Source organism: Rhinatrema bivittatum, chromosome 11 (assembly GCF_901001135.1).
Source record: "Rhinatrema bivittatum chromosome 11, aRhiBiv1.1, whole genome shotgun sequence".
In the NCBI taxonomy this organism is placed as follows: Eukaryota; Metazoa; Chordata; class Amphibia; order Gymnophiona; family Rhinatrematidae; genus Rhinatrema; species Rhinatrema bivittatum.
In genome coordinates, this window is record NC_042625.1 from 53,376,426 (window position 1) to 53,397,272 (window position 20,847).

The following is a 20,847-nucleotide window of genomic DNA, read 5'->3' on the forward strand; positions in this document are numbered from 1 at the left end:
AATTAATGTGTCTCTGGCTACTTTAAGTTTTAACAAAGAAACCTACCACCCAGATCTGGGAACTGAAAAAGTTACTAATAAGTAAAAATGTTAGAGAGCAAGATGGCGACCCCTGAACATTTAGACCCCACAGTACTAGCTGCAAAGAACTGATGTGGATAATCTTTTTGGAAAAGGAGACGTTCATACCTTTTCTGTAAATGGGTCTCTTGTAAAAATGCCATAGTTGCTTTAGGATACGCGAGTTCTGCAAATAAAAGCTGACGTTCCATAAGCGAATTAAGGCCCTTTACATTCAGGGTTAAAATTCTGGTCGCCATTATATATTACATAAACCAGATCTCAGGACCTTTTATGCTGTGCTCTGGTGGTATATTTATTTATTTATTTATTTATTTAAAATTTTTATATACCGACATTCATCAAGGATATCATATCGGTTCACACTGTAACGCAAAAACAAACGCACGGCATGGCGCTTTACATTGAACAGATGTATAGGTGGAGGGTGCAGAATGATCTGACAAATGCTACACTTAAATAAGAAAAGAAAGAAAATATAAATTCCTCCCCCCCCCCCCCCCCCCAAGTAGTATTCATAACTAACTCTGTATTTGATCCGCCCAACCTCCCTGGCAGATCCACCTACTCCTGGGGGACATAAGTGGCAAATCAAGATGGGAATGAAACCAAACCCCCTGATCACCCAACAAGAATATCATGTAAAAATGAGAACCAGTAATAAATTCCAACATATAAGCTGTGAAAATACAAAAAAAAAGCATTGCAACTCAAACAATGCATCCTTAGCTGTTTGCTAAGTCTCTAGCTAATAGCATTTAAACTCAGAAGTTGTCCAACCAAAAAAAGAAAATCTTCAGCACTCATCAACCCTGGTCAGACATAGCCGAGTGAGAGTTCTCTGATTGCTTGCACAGCCTCCTGCCTCCTTTTCCAATGCATTGCCATCTCAGGTAGTTATCCATCTTTGACACACAGCCGCCATTTCAGAAGCAGAGAAGCTGAAAAAAAATGTTTGCTTGCTTGAAAGCATCCACCACTTCTGTAACGGATTTCACTCAGTATGTGGTGCCTTTAACCATAAAGAGCAGGCAAAAGGGAAAAGTCCATCTGTATCTGAGATATGCATCTCGCAGCGTTTGAGTGACTTCGCGTAACTCGTAGCATTTACGGAGAGTGGAAGGTGTCAAATCATGAAAAACAAAAATGGAGTGACCTTTCCAAACCAACTTGGATTGTTTCCACGCCATCTCAAAAATAAGAGTCTTTTGAGCAAAACTACATAAACATAAAACAATGTCTCTGGTCCTGTTATTTTTTAGGGCTAAGTGCCCTATGGGTTCTTTCAATTTTTACCAAGGGTGGAGTGCTGTCACTGGGCATGGATGGAGTTCCTTGAAGTGTAAGCAAGTAGGTGCAAATATTCTTCGCAACAGTCATCGCATCTATATATGCATCCGATTCAGGGATCCCCCATATCCTCAAATTGCAGCGTCTTGAACAATTTCAAGATCTAGTTTTTCTGCCAGCGCCTCGATTTCTTTTTGTATAAGCTTCTGCCATGCTAAATTATTAATGGCGTCAGCATGGCCTTCAACCCGAACATAGATTTCATCCACGCAGGAGCACAGTGCTGCTAAATCCTCCCTCACCTTGGAGATCAATGCAAGAAGATCTTTCTTATGCTGTTTTAAATCTGCTCATATCGCCAGGAACTAATTCATCCCTGTCGGTGAGATCATAGGCAGGAAGGAGAGCAGATGCTGCTTTGTCCATAGTCGAGTCTTCAGAGATTTCCACTGTCGGTGTGCCATTGGACCCAGAGTGTTCAGCGGCCTGCCGGCTAAACGAAAACTGCTTTAGATCTGCAGTTTTTTTGCTTGATGCCATTCGCAGAACATAGCCAGCAATAAGATAGCTAATGGTAGCAAAAATGCAAATTCCCTGTACGTACCAGGATCAGTCCAGACTGCTGGGTTATGCCTCCCCTCCAGCAGATGGAGTCAGAGAGAAAACTGAAAGCACCTAGATATACTGGTGTGCCACCTGCTATCCTTCAGTATTTCCTCTGACTCCAGCAGATTGAGAGACATAACCTGCAGTCCTGTCTATCCTGACAAAAAATCTTTTCAGGTGTCATTTATTGATTTATTACTTTATACTGTCTAGATCAATTAGTTAGTTCTCTAACTAGTTTAAAAAAAAAAAAACTGTTTTAGTTTATTGTTCTTTCCCTGGTTCAGCGCAGCGTGTTATTCCCTGCAGCATAGAGGCAGGCTGTGAGAGCGTTGCTCTCATTAGTTTCCCGGTGTTGTGTCCCTTTTGGTCCGGGGGAAAGTCTACCGGTGGTCCGGTCACCCTCCCCCATCTATCTCTGCTTTATTCCAGGTTTTCTAACCTGAAGAGGGCTTTTCTTTATTTGTAAAAAAAAAATATATATATTAATTAAATTTAGAATTAAATATTGAGGACCCATAAGTCCTGTTGGGAACAGGCTGCGGTCCGTTTGTAGCCCTAGCCTGCCGCGCTGACCGGGGACTCCGGAGGGGGTGAGGTTTCTTCACCCGGCGATTTGCAAGTCGCGGCGACAGCTTCTATTTTGGCGCGAATTTACTGCTCCCAGACCCAGCTACTCACTTTTGGGCACCCTTTTCTGATTGCAGCCTCAGGATGCCCCGATCTTCGGCCCGCACGGCCTGTGGCAAGGCGGGGGCGCGACTCTCCAGGGAGGGTCTCTGCTCCCACTGCATTCCCGGGAGCGAGGGACCCTCCCGGGGGCCGAGCGCAGCCCGCAGCACGGCTTCTCGACCTTCCTCGGAGCGATTAGGCAGGCTGGCAGCCGCGCGGTCCTTAACCCCGCCTCCCACTGTTAGGGAGCCAGCGGCCATTTTGACCACGCGGCAACCTGCTGATCGGCATCGGAGGAGGATGATTTTTCTCTTAACTCTCCTCCTGCCCTGAGCCCGTGCCGTGAGTCGGACTTGGAGGCTCCTCGAGCCCCTCCCCCTCGGGACCAGCCCGCGGGGGGCTCCAACAAAAGGAAAGTACCTTTTTCTTCCAAATTTGTCCTGTTAATGCATCAGGCGTTTTTGGACGCAGAGGCAGGTTGGGAGCCGGATGAACCCCCTCCCCCTAAGGTCCCCAGAGTTTCCCCTGAGCAAGGCCGGTCTAGGTCTCAGGACAAAGCGGGGGGTTCGGATGCTGCTAGAATTTATTCCCTAGGGGGAAAGGGAGGTCCGGGAGCTCCAGATTCCACCCAGGGGTCTCCGGATGGCGCAGGGTCTCCGGATGGCACAGGGACAGAGGTCTCTGACGCTCAGGGAGCGCTCGAAGGCGATGACCCCCAGATTCTGCACCTGTTTGGCAAAGACGAACTTAACTTTTTAATCCTTCATGTTTTGAAGGAGTTAGAAATCCCAGCGCCGCAGCAGGACACTGACACTTCCACAGGGGACATAGCTATGGCAGGTCTAAGGGCCCCCCCCCCGCAGACTTTTCTTTTACATGCCAAGGTCTTACAGATCGTATCCAAGGAATGGGAAGTGCCGGAGGCATCCCTGCGCGTAAGCAGGGCAATGAATAAGTTGTATCCCCTGCCAGCGGATTCTTTGGATATTTTTAAGGTCCCTTCCGTGGATTCGGCAGTGACTGCTGTGGTTAAGCATACTACCATTCCTGTCACGGGAGGGGTAGCCTTGAAGGATCTCCAAGACCGAAAGTTAGAGGTTCTGTTAAAGCGCATTTTTTAGATAGCGGCCTTAGGGGTCCGAGCAGCGGCATGTAGCAGTATGGTTCAGCGCGCTACTCTCCACTGGGTTCAACAATTGCTTACCACACAGGAGCTCCCACCAGCCGAGGCTGAGCAGGCCAACTGTGTGGAAGCGGCGGTTGCTTACACGGCGGATGTCTTGTATGATTTGTTGAGAACCTCGGCCCGCACCATGTCATCGGCGGTCGCTGCTCGGCGTTTGCTGTGGCTTAGGCGTTGGTCGGCGGATGCCTCGTCAAAATCGCGCCTCGCCTCTTTTCCCTTCAAGGGAAAATTATTGTTTGGGGGAGAACAAAGTGTATAAGTTACCGGAGGACAAGCCCCGTTCATTTCATTCTTTTGGAAATGTACGGTCCCGATTTCGGGGCCAATGCCGGTTTCGCATGGGAAGGGGGGCCCCTTTCCCGTAGAAACAGCAGGTCCCCAGGTCTCAGCCTTGGTCTCCTTCCTTTCGAGGCAGACGTCCACAGCGTCTGGGATCCTCACAGAACTTGCCCGCCGGAAAGCCTTCGCAATGAAGGCGCGCAGGCCCATTCCTCCCTTCCCCGCATCGGAGGTCGGTTGTCCCTGATTTGGGAGGAATGGGTCAAGGTCACATCGGATCAGTGGGTCCTCGACGTCGTTCGTTACGGCTACGAGTTGGAGTTTGCTTGGCCCCTCCGGGATCTTTTTATGATCTCCCCCTGCGGTCCTCAGGAAAAGAGGCAGATTATCGCCCACACGGTACACAGGTTACGGACTCTGGGAGCAATATTGCCTGTTCCTCTGGAGGAGACCAGAACAGGCAGGTATTCCATTTACTTCGTAGTCCCAAAGAAGGAAGGTACGTTTTGCCCAATTTTGGATTTGAAAAGAGTGAACAAGGCCTTGCGCGTTCCCCGATTTTGTATGGAGACGCTCAGATCTGTTATTGCGGCCGTCCACAAGGGAGAATTTTTGGCTTCTTTGGATCTAGCCGAGGCGTATCTTCATATCGGGATCAGGGAACGTCACCAGAGGTACCTAAGATTCACGGTATTGGGGGAGCACTTCCAGTTTTGCGCCCTTCCGTTTGGGCTAGCAACAGCCCCGAGGGTATTTACCAAGGTTCTCGTAGTAGTCGCAGCCTATCTGCGACGCCAAGGAATTCTGGTGCATCCCTATTTGGACGATTGGCTAATCCGGGCGAAGTCGGAAGAGGCGTGCAAGCGGGCAGTCCAGTCGGTTGTGCAGCAACTTCAATCGCTAGGTTGGGTAGTCAACTTTGCGAAGAGCCAGTTGGTCCCGAGTCAACAGTTGGAATTTTTGGGGGCGCGTTTCAATACCTTGGAAGGCAAGGTATTCCTCACTCAGCAGAGACTAGAGAACCTGATGTTTCAGATGCAGTCCTTACTAGATCTCCCGTTACCTACGGCCTGGGATTATTTACAAGTCATTGGACATATGGTTTCTACTCTGGAGATGGTGCCGTGGGCATTTGCGCATATGCGTCCTTTACAGCACGCTCTCCTCTCCCGTTGGGACCAGAAATCAGGAGATTACAGCACCCAATTGCCGCTGCTGGAGCCGGCTCGTTCCAGCTTGGCTTGGTGGTTAATCCCAGACAATTTATTGCAGGGGGTGGACCTAGAACCTTCCCCTTGGGTAGTAGTGACGACAGATGCCAGTTTGACAGGCTGGGGAGCGGTCTGTCAATCGCGAGCGGTACAAGGATCTTGGACCCCTCTTCAGACTGCTTGGTCCATCAACCGCCTGGAGACCAGGGCGGTACGTCTCGCCTTGCGCCAACTTCTCCCGTTGGTACAAGGTCGGGCAGTGCGAGCTCTAGACAACGCAACCACAGTAGCGTATATAAATCGCCAAGGCGGCACGAGAAGTCGGCCGGTAGCGGACGAAGCGTCGTGGTTAATGTCCTGGGCGGAACGACAATCAGGTGGAAATAGTGATCAGGGATGCAGAGCTTCTCATTCATGCATCCATCTTGCTTAGCCACTGAAGAGGAGCGCCCCTCCCCCTCCCCGGGCCGTTTTTCTTTTGTTGTGGTGGCAGGTCTCCCTGAAGGCCCCTTTACTGCCCAACACACAGCCAGTGCACAACCCAGCCTGGTTGAACCACAACCGAGACGACCCACAAGCATGGCAGACCGAGCCACGCACCATGGTACACATGGCCGCAACCATGGGGATCTCCTCAACTATAGCTGTCCACTGCACTCGCTCTGCAACTGAGTACAAGCGGCCTAAAAATACACTAGCCGCCCCAAGTAGGAAATCAGAAATCCTCCTCCTTTATTTTATTTTATTCTTTTTTTTTTTTTTTAACAATTTTACAGCCAACAACAAAATTAAAGGATACTTCCCTGGGTTAGGCTGGGACACAGAGCTGCAAGTGGGAACAGGCTGCTTCCAAGCTACTTCACAGTGCCTCAAGCTACCTCAGCAGCCTTGTGAAGGGGAGGTATCTGGATGACCAGATTTACACCCCACAGAGATAAGGACTGAGCATATAAAGGGTGACCAACACCCAGCTCATCTGCCTCAGACCAAGGGGGATGGTCCCACAGAGAAACACTGAGGGACTGCAGGTGGCATTCAGGATTATGTAGCAGTGTCAGTAAAACTTTCTCTGTCTCTGCTGGAAGGGATGCAAAACCCAGGAATCTGGACTGATCTGGGTACGTATAGGGAGATAAGCGGATTCATAATACTGGCATGGTGTTTATATATATGCCACACAGAAAGAAAGAACATGACAGATGATAAAAACCTATAGCCTATCCAGTCTGCCCATCCACACCTTCTGCTCCTTCATAGATCTCCTATGCTTGTCCCATGCTTTCTTGAATTCAGATACTATCCTTGTCTCCATTACTTACACACTAGGAATAGCCTAGTGGTTAGAGCAGTGGGCTACAAACCAGGAGACTAGGGTTCAGGTCACACTGTTGCTCCTTGTGACCTTGGGCAAGTCACTTTACCTTCCATTGCCTCAGGTACAAACTTAGATTGTAAGCCCTCTGGGGATAGGGAAACACATACAGTACCTGAATGTAAACCGATGTGATCTCTCAGATCGAATGTCTGTATATAAAAATAAAATAAATACATCCACTACCCTCTCTGTAAAATTATTTCCTTAGATTACTTCTGAGTCTACATCCTTTTACCCTCATCCCATGACACCTTGCTCCAGCACTTCCTTTGCATATATTCCTTAGAGGTATTTAAATGTCTCTATTCTAGCTCCTCTTTCCCTCAGGGGTATACATGTTTAATTCTTTAAATCTGTCCCCATATGCTTTATGATGAAGACCATTCACCATTTTAGCAGCCACCCTCCGGACCAATGGAGTATCTAGCATTCTGCCTCCAACAATAACACCAGAGTCACCAGATGAAAACAAGAGTTCATCTAAGTGCTCCCTGCAGATCTATAAAAGTGTGACACCACTTGGCCTTCATGTACTGTATGTGCTTATCTTCCATACTTCTTGAACATTACTATGCTGCTTACTGTGATGGAATATGGCAGCAGCTGATTTCACAATTTAACTTACCTGCTGACTAAAGAAATACTTTCTGGCATTCATCTTGAAACTGCTAGCTTACATTGGATGGCCCTGGTTCTAGTATTTCTGGACAGTATAAACAACCATTTACTCATGGTTTCTTCTTTTCAATTCATGATCTTGTACATCTCTATCATGTTCTACCTTAAATTTCTTTTTCCCAAGCCTGGTTACAATTTTGAAGAATTCTAATGGATTTGAGATATAGCTTGCCTTCCTATAATCCATGCTGGCTATTGTTAAATATACCATTTCCTTCTATGTGTTTTACAATTTTATTCTTAATAATTGCCTCCACCAACTTACCTGGGACTGATGTCAGGCTTCCAGGTCTATGATGTCCCAGCCCTCCCCCCCATTGGCCACCTTCTAATCCTCTGAAACAAAAGCCGTTGCCCGGGACAAATTGCAATCAGCATAAGTTTGTCTTCAATTGCTAATTTAAGTTCTTTTACAATTCGTCTGGATTCCATCCAGCCCTGGGGACTTGTTACTGTTTAGCCATCTGCATGGAGATGGACCTCTCTCTTCTCTAATCATTATTTCTATATACAGTGGAGCACCTTTTATCAAGAATGGTTGGGACAGAAGTAATTTGGATGACGGGAGTTCTCTTCTAGCTGCCCAATCCGACCGGCATGGCACTTTACTAACTCGCTGAAACTGTGAACCATGAAGAGGGATGAGCAGCAGGTTAGCAAAGTGTTGGGCCTACTGGCTGGCTTAGTTCAGCCAGAGCCACAGGAGGGGTGCCGGCTCTCCTCCATTTCAGATAAAAGAAACATTTCAAGATAATATCTCTCAAGATCAATGTAACACTTGCAAAGAGGTCCTAATGAGGATCAGATCTTAAAGGTGGAAGCAGCTTTCAACAGCTTTAGGCACCAATATTTATTTATTTATTTTTGGTTTTTTATATACCAATCTTCTTACATTGTATGCAAATCAAATCGGTTTACAGAGAACAATTAAACTTGCTTGGTAGCATTACATATAACGAAGAACTTTTAAGTAACAAATAAATATAAGAGAACATATAAGAACAATAAATAACATGGTATTAGAAAGTATTCCTATTATACAGATGCCTTGCAAGAGGCCGATGAAAAAACCTTAAATAATTAACTTACATGTGGATGTATCGAACGAAATTGTGCTAGGGTGCAAGGAGGATAAGTAAAGAGAGGACACGGGGGTGGAGGGAGGAAAGGGATAAACAGGGGGTCTAGAAAGATGGTGGGTTTAAAGGAGAGGGAAAGGAGGAGGAGTTTAATGGGAAGGGAAGTTTAAAGCTTTAAGGGGGTGGAGTTTAATGGGGAGGGGAGGGGTGGAGTTATACAATTAGAGCGAAGCAGAACATAATTGTGAGTTGAGAGGGGTTTGTTAGTAATCATGGAAATGCTTGGCTGAAAAGCCAAGTTTTCAGTTTTTTCTTGAATGACTGGTGGCAGGGGTCTTGTCTGAGGTCTGGTGGAAGTGAGTTCCAAAGAGAAGGACTTGCGGTGGAAAAAGCCCTATTCCTTAGCGGAGTTTTGGCTTGGGGGATGAACAGGGTGCCTTGGTAGGCTTTTCTGATTGGTCTTGTTGATTTAATTGTATGTAGCTGATGGGTAAGATCGATTGGAGCTAAATTGTTTAAGGATTTGTGTATGAGGGTCAGGACTTTGTAGAGGATTCTGTATTTAATCGGAAGCCAGTGGAGATTGTAGAGGATGGGCATGATGTGGTCTCTTAGAGTTGGTCAAGACCCTAGCTGCAGAGTTCTGTAACATCTGAAGAGGCTTGATGGTGGTAGCTGGTAGGCAGAGTAGCAACGCGTTACAGTAGTCAATTTTGGTTAGGATGATTGATTGCAGGACGAGGCGGAAATCGTGTGCGTGTAGTAAGGGTTTTAGCTTTTTCAGAACTTGTAATTTGAAAAAGCATTCTTTAGTTGTGTTACTTACAAATCTTTTGAGGTTCAGCTGATTGTCCAGAAGCACGCCTAAGTCTCTTACGTAGGATGTATTTTTGAGGTTGTCTAGCATGGATGTAAGTGTATTGGGAATAGAGAGGATGTTTTTTTGTGGTTGATCAATTATAATGGAGGAGATCTCTCTGGGGATGAAGTTGTCTTCCTGGGAGATGAGGTATTCTGTTTTGTCCTTGTTGATGACTAAATTGAGTTTGGTGAGATATCAAACTCAATTTGTTTTACTCTTGATATCTTATCAAGAGTAAAACAAAATTATTTCAGATTTAAATTAATTCTTCAGATCCTCATTTATAATATTGCTGCTGTAAAACTATGAATCTCCTGCCCTTTCATCCCAGTTTAAAAAGCCATCCCATCTCCCCTTCTTATACCATCCTGTAAAAAACACTTTAATAAAACAGCAGCTAATGCTTTCTGTGCCTCCCTTTCTCTCCTAATCCAGCTAAAGCTGTTTTATGTTCTGGCCAAAAAGCAACATAGGAAAACAAGCATCCTCTACCTGAATCTTGGCTCCCTTGTAGCGCACGACACCAGGCACTGTGGTCAGAGTGGTGAACTCATAGGCAGCCACCTCAGAGTATACCCCTGCCAGATTACTGAGCAGCGTGGACTTTCCCACTGACGGGAACCCCACAAAGCCGATCCGGGCATCTCCAGTCTTTGCAACATCAAAACCTAGAACAAAGCTCATGTCAGAACACCAGAGAACATACACTTTTTGCCTTTTGCTGGGGGTGGGGGGAAGAGAAGGTATGTAGAAACTGCACCCTGTGTCTGGTGCCTTGAGCATGTACACGGGCACCATCTTGTGTCAGGGGGGGGGAGCATGAGCATGCAGAGGAATGTGTTCTGTGTCCGGAAGGCTAGAGAGAATGTAACAAGCTAAGCTAACCAAAATAACATAATATGTCGGCATAAAAAGACCCAAGAGGTCCATCCAATCTGCTCAACAAGTTTTTTTTCTTTTACTGAGTAGTAACTAACTGCAGCTCTGTACAGGTTACCCCCACTTCGGTTACAGGTAACTGCTGCTTTAAGCACGTTACCCTCATGACCTCTGTTACGAGAACATTAAAGAGGGGAGCATGCAAAACAAAAAAGAAAAAAAAACCAAACATCTTGTATATGGGGCGAGGAGGATGAGAAAGCAGAACTTGATCCTCTGGCTGAAAAGGTGAGGATGTATAAGAGCCCTACCCCATTTCTGGGAGAAAGGAGAGATCATGAAGGAATACTACTATATAAATGGGAGGGGGAGAATGCATCCTCTCTTATGGCTAGGGGAGGGGAGAAAGTGTTCAAGCAGCACACCCTATATGTGTTTGTAGTCAAGGTATGCAAGAACTCAGCCCTGTGTTCAAGAAGGAGTGGGATACCACAGTCCCAAGAAACAACTTCAGTCACTGCTTACTCTTTCCTTCATCAGGAAGGAAATGCCCAGAATCAGGGAAAAAGAGGCAGCACTTACTTCCCTGTTTAACTAGGTTGGACTATGTTTAGATAGAGTTAATGCTGTTCTTTTATTTGTCATGATATAAGTGCTGCATTCGATACATCACTACAGAAATGTCCTTACTATGATTCAAATCTTTTCTTGAATAGCACACTTACAGTGTCAGTTAGCACTCTAAAATTTCTCCAGTTTCATTCCTACTTAGGTGTCCCTCAAGGATCCATTCTTTCACCTGTTCTCTACAATTTCTATTTTACTACCTTAATACAGCGTTTAGGTTTTTCAGTGTAATTGTATGCAGATGAGCTTCTGCACACACTATCTGATTTCAATGCTTGCTTAACTAAAGTTTCAGACTGGTTAAAATCTTTTAAGCTTAAAGTCAACCCTCAAAGGTCAGAAGCAATTTGGTTTACCCAAACAAATTCCCTGCTCCTCTCCCTACACCCACAATGGCAGGCTGTGATATCCCAGTAAAGAATATGGGGACTACCCTAGGTGTAACCTTTGATAGCCAACTCAAATTTTCTCATCACATTTCCAAGCTTCTGCAGACTTGTTACTTCTTCCTGAGGTTTAAATATCATCTTCACCCATTTCTTGATTGTGCTGATCTTAAAATCTTGACCCACTCTCTTGTTCTCTCTAGATTAGACTACTGTAATGCATTATTAAATGGTCTTTCTACTGTGCAAATCAAATGTATTCAAATGGTACTGAACACTGCCACTAAGGTTATCTTTGTTAAGTCCAAATTTGACCATGTTACCCCACCGGTTATGCTACATTAGCTCCCAGTATCCCTATGCATCCAATTTAAAACTGAATGCCTAACCTTTAAAGCATTGCATTGAGGCATACAAGTATTCTTGTATGCCGTCCCAAACTCCTGGAGGGTGTAGGTTATAAATTCTTTCAGATACAAATACTTGCATTCATTTTAAATTTTTTACAGCTAGTTTTACTTTGGTAGCATCTACATTAATTTGCTATATACATTGCTCTGTTTTACAAAAGTAATAAGTTGTGATTCATCAAGAAATAAGCATAAGCAAATGAACCTCATTCTCGGCACTGTGGACACTCTTCCAGTCCCTGCACAAGCCACAGCTTAAAACAGGAAGTAAGAAAAAGCCTCAACACTACCAAGCAAGGCATCACCTAAACCCTGACCACACAGCAAAATCCCAGGCCAGGCCTAAAGACCAGACAGAAAAACCCAGGGGCCAGGATCTCCCTGATTAAGAATTAAGAGTCTAGCTGGAGTCAATTTTCTAAAGACTCCCTTTATCGTGGTGTGATACAAATGGAGAAATTACTTACCTGATAATTTCTCCATTTCCTAACGTGTAGCAGATGGACTCAAGACCAATGGTATGTATAAAAGCTACTCCCAAACCGGGTGGGAGGCTGCCCGTGATCCACTTAGTACAGCCCTTGCGAATGCTGTACTAAGTGGTAAAACCTGGAAAAGGTGTGGATGGAGGACCAGCATCTTGGTTTCTGCCCAGAACACTGCCTGGACCCTAGTAGAATGGGCCTTGATTTGTAGAGGCGGCGGTTTGCCTGCCTCTACATAGGCCGCCTTGATGACTTCTTTGATCCAGCGGGCTATGGTTGCTCGTGAGGCCGCTTCCCCTTGCTTCTTCCCGCTGTGAAGGACAAAGAGGTGGTCCGTCTTTCGTACAGATTCCGACATTTCCGGTGGAGAAGGAGGACAGAGGATTCCTTTTAAGAAATACCTGCGAGGGTGAGGGTGGCCAGGCCCTGAGATTGAGGTGAGGCTAGCCGGCCAGACAACGCTGCAAACCCCGCCCACCCGTGACGTCATCGGGGCGGGACGCCGAGGCCCACAAAAACGGCCCAGCAGCGGCGCTTGTCCTAAGCCGCGCGGCTTAGTGCCGGATTGGAGAGGATTTGAAAAGTATCATTCTGTCTCCATAACTGTAAGTAATCCTCTATTACTCCATCTCCTCCAATAAGGAGTCAAGAAATTTTTTAGTGAAGTACCATTTGCGTGTTTTTGCTAGGTTCTGAGTAGTTTTGTCTTTACTAATGCCTCATTCCGTAAGGAAAAGAAGAGCCAAGGAGAGAACTGAACCTGCCAGTATCCCTGGTGTCCTAACTAGAGGACCTATGGACACCCATTTACAACATATATTTAGATCGGAAGTGGCACAGGTGGAGGAACCTCTTGAATTTACTCCAGAGGTCTCTCCATCGGACCTATCAACATCTTTATCCCCGATCCAAAGGGATCCACCAGTAAACCCAGCTACATCCAGAGCCCATGGGCTATGGAGGGAGGGCCCAACTGCGGAAGTCGCAGAAGTAGGGTCTTCACCAGCAGGCCCAAAGCCCTTTGATTTGTCTGAGATTGTAAGTCTGGCGCAAGTCCAAATAGGACAGACCACCTCAAGGAACTTGGCACAAGGAAGTTCATATCAGGATCCAATAAAGATGGACAATTCTGTTTATTTACCTAAAATAAGTGTCCCACAGATAAGTAAACCAGAAGTAGTTACACTGGATGTAATAATGGAAGCTATAGTGAGTTTGCAAAATTCTGTAGTAGCTCAAGTTAATCCTATTATAGAAAAAGTGAATAATTTACAGGTAAATATAAATAATATAGAGCTGAGAAAGGATAAAGAAATAAAAGATCTAGAGAAAATAAAAGGAGATTTAGATAATACAAAACTGGTTCAGGAAGCTATGATAAAAGAAAATCAAATATTGCAAACGAAATTGGAAAATTTAGAAAATGTTAATAGAAAGAGAAATCTTCGTTTTGTTAATTTTCCAATGTTACCACATATATCACCAAAAGAAGTGTTTAAGAAATATTTGCTTGATGTTTTTAAAGTACCAGAAAATACAATACCTCCTCTAGCTAAGATCTATTATATTCCAGTGTATAAAAAAAGGAGTGCAACAGGAAGAGCAGGAGGGAGCACAAGTTATGGATAAGTTGGAAACTAGTTTGGATGTATCCAAGATTTTGGAAACATCCGATAGTGAGATGGTACAGAGTGCCACATTATTAACCACTTTTGTTTTTGAAACTGATCGAGACTGGGTGTTTCGTTTATTTTTTAAACATAGTATGGAATTATTTTTTACTTTAGCCATAAGAGTCTACCCAGACTTTTCCAAGTCAACACAAAAGAGGAGGAAACAATTTCTTTCACTTAGAGCAAAGGTTCTCCAAATAGGGGCAACTTATTGTCTTAAGTATCCATGTAAATGTTGTATAGGATACAAGGGCAAGTCCTTTGTGTTCTATTCTCCTCCTCAATTATCAATCTTTTTGAGTGATAAAACACAAGTGGGGGATCCTGAGTTAGAAACTCCGTAGATGCCATATGTTCAATGAGCCCTATATTGTGTAAAATACGTTCTATGGTACATTATTGATATAAGATAAATTTCTTCGAATTCTTTTTATTTAAATTGTCTCCTTATAATTGAGGACTGTATAAATAGCATTGTGGAAGTTATAGCTCGATAACTATATCTGTATAGAATTTATGTTTTCTAACCAAATGCTTTGCCTAATCAAGATGGATCTTGTATTATTATATGTTAAAATTGAATAAATAAAAAATAAAAAAAAGATTCCGACATGTCCAGGTATCTGGCCAGGAGTCTGCCAATGTTGAGGTGGGGTAGACTTTTGGCCTCATCTGAAATCTTATGTTCATCTGGCGATGGTAGCGAGATGGTTTGGTTAAGGTGGAAGTGAGATACCACTTTGGGGAGGAATGAGGGAACCGTGCGTAACTGGATGGTTCCAGGGGTGAGCCTAAGAAACGGCTCACGAAAGGACAGTGCTTGCTGCTCGGATATACGACGGGCTGAACGGACTGCCAGGAGGAAGGCTGTTTTCAATGTTAATAGTCGGAGAGACAGGCAGCGGAGAGGTCTGAACGAGGCTCCTGCTAAGAAATCCAGGACCAGGTTGAGGCTCCAGAGAGGTACCGGCCACTTTAGGGGTGGTCGGATGTGCTTAACTCCTTTCAGGAAGCAGGAGACATCCAGGTGAGAGGCCATGCTGCCGCCCTCGTTCTTGGTGCCGTAGCATGACAATGCGGCCACCTGTACCTTGGAGTTGAGGAACAATCCCTTCTGTAGGCCGTTCTGTAGGAATTCCAAGCCCGCGGGAATTCTGACTGAGTGAGGTATGATGTCGTGGTCCTCGCACCAGGCTTCGAATATTCTCCAAACCCTTATGTATGTTAGAGATGTGGAGAACTTGCGTGCTCAGAGTAGGGTGTCGATTACAGCCCCCGAGTATCCGATCTTTCTCAGGCGAGCCTTCTCAATGGCCAGACCGTAAGAGAGAATAGAGCTCGGTCCTCGTGGAGGATCGGACCCTGTTGGAGCAGGTCTCTGTGTGGAGGTAGTGGCAGGGGGTTCCCCGGTCAGTAATCTTCACATGTCTGCGCACCATGGTCTTCTTGGCCAGTCCAGGGCCACAAGAAGTACTGGTCCCCTGTGTATACCTATCTTGTGAATGATCGCGCATAGTAGGGGCCACGGTGGGAAGGCATATAGCAGAGTCTCCTGTGGCCATGTCTGTACCAGGGTATCGATGCCCTGGGACTGAGGTTCCCGTCTGTGGCTGAAGTAACTGGGTACTTGGGCGTTGGACCGGTTTGCCAGGAGGTCCATGGTTGGTGTTCCCCAATGGTTCACTATCGGTTGGAACGCTGTGGTCGACAGCTTCCATTCTCCTGGGTCTAGACTTTCTCTGCTAAGGTAATCCGCCGTGATGTCTCTCGGCAATGTGGACGGCAGAGATCTCCTGGAGGTTCCCTTCCGCCCACGACATTAGGGGGTCTATTTCCAGAGACACCTGTTGGCTTCTGGTTCCTCCCTGACAGTTGACGTAGGCCACTGTTGTGGCGTAGTCCAACATTACCCTGACTACTTTGTCTCGGAGTCTGTGACCGAACCGTAGGCAGGCTAGTCTGACTGCCCGGGCTTCTAGGCGATTGATATTCCACCCTGACTCTTCTGCGTTCCACTGCCCTTGGGCGGTTAGCTCTTCGCAGTGTGCTCCCCATCCTCATAAGCTAGCGTCCATGGTGAGCAGGATCCAGGTCGGTGAGGATAGTCTCTTTCCCTGGCTCAGGTGGCCGTCTTGTAGCCACCACTGTAGCTGGGTTCAAACTTTGCCCGGGAGCGGTAGACGTACGGTGTAGTTCTGAGACAGTGAGCTCCATTGTGATAGGAGTAAGCGCCTCATATGAGCTCATGCCCATGGTACTACTTCCAGTGTGGGTGCCATGAGACCGAGGACTTGTAGGTAATCCCATGCTGTGGGGCGAGGTTCGCTCAGCAGGGTTCACAACTGGTTCATCAGTTTTAATCTCATCGGTGTCAGGATGACCTTGTCTTCCTTGGTGTCTAATCGGACTCCTAAGTATTCTAGAGTCTATGAGGGCTGCAGACAGCTCTTGTTTGTGTTGACCACCCAACCGAGGCTCTCCAGTAGAGTCTTGACTCTGTTGGTTGCCTGGCGACTTTCCTCTGGGGATTTCGCCCTGATCAGCCAATCGTCTAGGTAAGGGTGTACGAGGATTCCTTCCTTCCTCAGTGCTGCCGCTACCACCACTATGATCTTGGTGAACGTCTGGGGTGCTGTGGCTAACCCGAAGGATAATGCCCGGAACTGGTAGTGACGGTCCAGGATGTTGAAGCGAAGAAAGCACTGATGTTCTTGATGGATCGGAATATGTAGGTAGGCTTCCGACAGATCTAGGGATGTGAGGAACTCTACGCTCTGTAATAAGGGCAATACAACTGGGAGAGTTTCCATACGGAAGCGGGGAATCCTCAGATGACTGTTGACCGACTTGAGGTCCAGGATGGGCCTAAACGTTCCCTCTTTCTTGGGGACGATAAAATAAATGGAATAATGCCCAGTATTTATTTGTTGTGGAGGCACTGGGTTTACGGCCTCTAGGGCCAGTAATCTGGTCAGAGTAGCCTCCACTGCCACCCTCTTGGAGGGGTCGTGGCAGGGGGGATTCCACAAACTTGTCCTGAGGGGTTTGGAGGAAATCCAGGTAGTATCCCTCTCGAATGATGGTTAGGACCCACTTGTCCGAAGTTATCTCAACCCATCTTTGGTAGAATAGGGCATGTCTGCCCCCTATGGCTTCTTCCTTTAGACGGGTCGGCCGAATCTCATTGTGGGGTGCGATTGGGGCCCGAGCTGGTTCCCCTTTTGTTGTGCTTGTTCTGAAAGGACTGGTTCCTGCCTGTAGGACGAGGCGCTTGATAAGTGTTTCTGTATGGATTGAAGCGCTGTGAACTTCTGCCCCTGGAAAATGTAGTGGGTTTTTCTTATTCCTGTCCTCCGGTAGCCGAGGCAATGGGGACTCGCCCTATTTGTTAGCCAGTTTCTCTAGTTCGCTGCCGAACAGGAGGGATCCTTTGAAGGGCATCCTTGTGAGTCTCGTTTTGGAAGATGTGTCGGCCGACCAGCTTCGGAGCCAGAGTTGCCTCCTGGCTGCCACAGCTGATGACACTCCTCTGGCCGCTGTGCGCACCAGATCGGAAGCAGCATCCGCAAGGAATGATACTGCTGGTTCCATGGCTTCCCCAGGGGTGTTGCTCCTGGTCTGTGATAGGCAGGCATGAGTCACCACGGTGCAGCAGGCCGCTATTTGTAGGGACATAGCGGTGACGTCAAAGGACTGTTTAAGGATGGACTCCAGACGTCGGTCATGAGCATCTTTGAGTGCTGCACCTCCCTCCACTGGGATAGTAGTGCGCTTCGAGACCGCACAGACCATGGCATCCACTTTTGGGCATGTCAGAAGGTCTTTGGCCGCCGGGTCCAGAGGGTACATGGCTGCCATAGCCCGTCCCCCTTTGAATGTAGACTCTGGAGCACTCCATTCCAGGTCAATTAGCTGCTGGACGGCTTGTAACAGAGGGAAATGGCGGGAGGTCTGGCGAAGTCCCTCTAGCAGGGGATTCGCCTTAGGCTCCCCCGAAGCACTTGAGCCCGGGATAGCAAGCTCCTTCAGGCTGTGAGTGACCAGGTCTGGGAGCTCGTCCTTGGTGAAGAAGTGTCTCATGGTCCGGTGAGGCTCTGTCCCTGGGGGGAGCTCCCCCTCCTCCGAGATGTCAGTGTCCCCATAGGTGGGATTTCTGGGCGGTGGATTCATTTGTCTGGGCCTAGAGGGGCCTGGGGCGTAAAGGTCTTCTGGTGGAGGCTGTGGCTGTCTTGCCAGAGGCTCCGTCTGCATGTGAACGAAGGTGTGTAGGCCTTAGAAGAATCCCACCCATGAGACAGACGCTGGGTCCAAGCTAGGGGGCGCTGTGTCCCTGAGGGTCCCCGTTTGAGGGGGTGTCCCGCTGGAATTTGCTAGGTCCAGGGTACTCCTTGAGGAGCTAGTACTCGGTCCTGGGTGGGACTGGCCCTGGGCTGGGTCTCCCAGGGCCTCCTCGCACTGGACGCACAGGGCGTTGGCCTCTTCATGTTGTGCGGCTCTGATGTGGCATGCTGGGCAGAGGCCTTGAGCTCCGTTTCCGGTGGTACCATGGATATAGGCACGTAAATCTTTATGCACTCCAGTGCATCCACGGGTTGTGTGTGCGCGCAAGTCGCAGTTATGCGCCTGGCCCAGTAAGCGCGTGATACGCTCGTATCTTCTGCATGTAACTTTTTGCGCACATGTATTTCGTGTGCCTGGATCGAGACAGCGGACAGAGCGGCGAATAGGGCCAAAATGGCGACTGCCACCACATCAGAGGGTCTCCAGGTGGAGGACCCTTGAAATTAACCGGGGCCTGGCCCTGCTAGGGCGGATCAACCTGGTGGCACTGGTCTTGGCCAGTGACCTGTGCGACTCCTCGAACCTCGGAGACCAGAGTCTTTAAAGATTTCTACCTTACCTTGTCTTCGGCGCTTCCCGGTTTCGTTCCGGGCGGTCTCCGGCTGCGGGGGGAGAGGGCAAATACCTTCACCGCTGCACTCGAGGATGCACCCGCTGCCTCTCAGCTGCGCCTGAATTCGGGGGCTAGATCCCCGCCGAGGATCGGCCACCGGACTGAGGCAATCACCTCAGGAATTCTCAACTGGGGGAGGGACCCAAGGGTGTCACCGCAGGAGAGCAGGACTAGTCTGTAGAGGTAAGTTTTCTTCTAAATTTGGGTTTTCTCCGTTTAATTTGTTCTAACACTGTTAGAGCATGCAGGTAGTCCCTAACTGCTATGGAGACAGAAAATACTGAAGAACTGCACTTCCTGCAGGGGTATATGTACTAGGGCTGACGTCAGATTGAAATCTGATCCGTCTCCAACTGCTATCAGGAGTACACTATACCCATTGGTCCTGAGTCCATCTGCTACATGCTAGGAAAACCTGTCTTTTCAGGTCCTTTTCAAGATTCACAGTATAGCCTCCAAGTGCTGGGAGCTGTATTAACAGACTTAAGAAGTCAGCAGTAAAAAGGATACAGCTGAACCAGAGCCTCAAACTACAAGGATATGTTTCAAAAGACAAGATACAGTGGATTGGACCCCAGGGAGGATGATGTACCAGGACCCCAATTCTAAGATTCTTTGCAGCTTGTAATGCATTTGACTAGTCCAACATACTAAGAACACCAATATCATAGCCTGTACGAGCTTGTAGGAAGGAACCTGCATGGTCTTGAAAGCTTAATTTTAGATTATTCTTAAATAGATCCAATGAAAGCCATCACATGCTACAACAAATCCAGTGCCACTTCTGTGACATGTTGAAGGGAGAAAATTATAAGATTAGGAAGCCTCTACAAACCTTCCCCTGTTCCACTCCCACCACCTCCTTTTGGAGTGATAAGTTCTCTGCGTAACTTTGCCAAGCGAGCCTTCAGCAGCCCCAGGTGATGAGCAGTAGCCTTATTCTTTTGGGTTCGGGCCATCTGCAAAGCATCACAACAGAATAAACATGGAGAAAAGAACCTAGAAAGTCACAGCAGACATCAATGGGTACACCTCTGGGAGAGGATGGAAGCGCAATGCACTTCTGGCCCTAGAAGAATAAAACTGTTGCCCTACCCAGAGAGAAGCTCCAATCAGTTACTGGTCTGTCAAAGACGGCAAGAAGGAGCAGTTAATTATGTTTTATGTAGTGAGACAAACTATCATTAGATAATGTTCTGCTAAGTAGCATTATTTGTACCTGTGTTTGGAAAATTTGAACATAGGTTACAAAAAATTAAAATAAAATAAAGTTAATGGAAGAAAAAGCAAAAGGGAAACAAACAGTGCCCAATAATTCCCCCTCTCCCCTCATCATCCTGGTGTGACATCAGCACTGCAGACATCCCAAGTCCCCCAACTCACCCCGGGTGATATCACCTCCCCACTCAGAAGGTGACATCACTGCCCCACTCCACATCTCATCACTGTGTAACGTCGTTGCCCACCCAATTCATTCCTGATGCGACAACAGTTTCCCAGATATCTCCCCTCAATGTCCCCAATTTATCCTCAATATTAACGTCAGTGCCCCGGACACCCATCCCCTACTATCTCATCCCCGGTGTAATGTCAGTGCCCCAGGCTCCCCTCCCCCACTATCTCATGTCCGGTGTAATGTCAGTGCCCCAGTCACCCCATCTCATCCCCAGTGTAACGTCAATAGCTCCAAAACCCCCTAAACCCAATGTGAGCTCAGCAGCCTCCCGTACCTCGGCCTCTATCTCAGCAATTTTGGCCAGCGTGCCACTCATGGTGCCACCAGTGTCTGGCAGGAGACCGCCGGAAAACGGGGAAAAACAGGCAACAGGCAACAACGCACGAGCCCTAAAGTAGGCAACAAGGCGCAGGCGCACTAGCCTTATGGCGCGAGACGCTCTAGCCCACTCCGCATCTCTGTGGCATCTCCTGAGACTGGAGAACCGCTGTCGTTGCTCCCCCCCCCCCCCCCAGCACGCCTGACGTCATTTTAGTGTGGCGGGAGCGCGCAAAGGTTGCGCAGCTTCTGCCCGAATAGAAAAGGGCAAAATAGAAAAAAAATGGAATGGGCCAAGAAACAACTACTACAACTTAAGTACCAAACTCTGTCAGAGCTA

The 20,847-nt window shown here is 47.3% G+C and overlaps 1 protein-coding gene across 1 annotated transcript in view; it reads right to left on the reverse strand.

The window, feature by feature from the left end:
• DRG1 (developmentally regulated GTP binding protein 1) overlaps positions 1-20,621 on the reverse strand; it is a 47,192-nt gene extending 26,571 nt beyond the window's left edge. Inside the window, exons 1-3 of the mRNA XM_029619230.1 lie at positions 20,464-20,621; positions 19,569-19,692; positions 9,812-9,987 (exon numbers count right to left, since the gene is read on the reverse strand). Coding sequence (XP_029475090.1) covers positions 9,812-9,987; positions 19,569-19,692; positions 20,464-20,505 — 342 coding nt within the window. The 5' untranslated portion in view covers positions 20,506-20,621. The remainder of the gene's footprint in view (positions 1-9,811; positions 9,988-19,568; positions 19,693-20,463) is intronic.
• Positions 20,622-20,847: the final 226 nt, after the last annotated feature.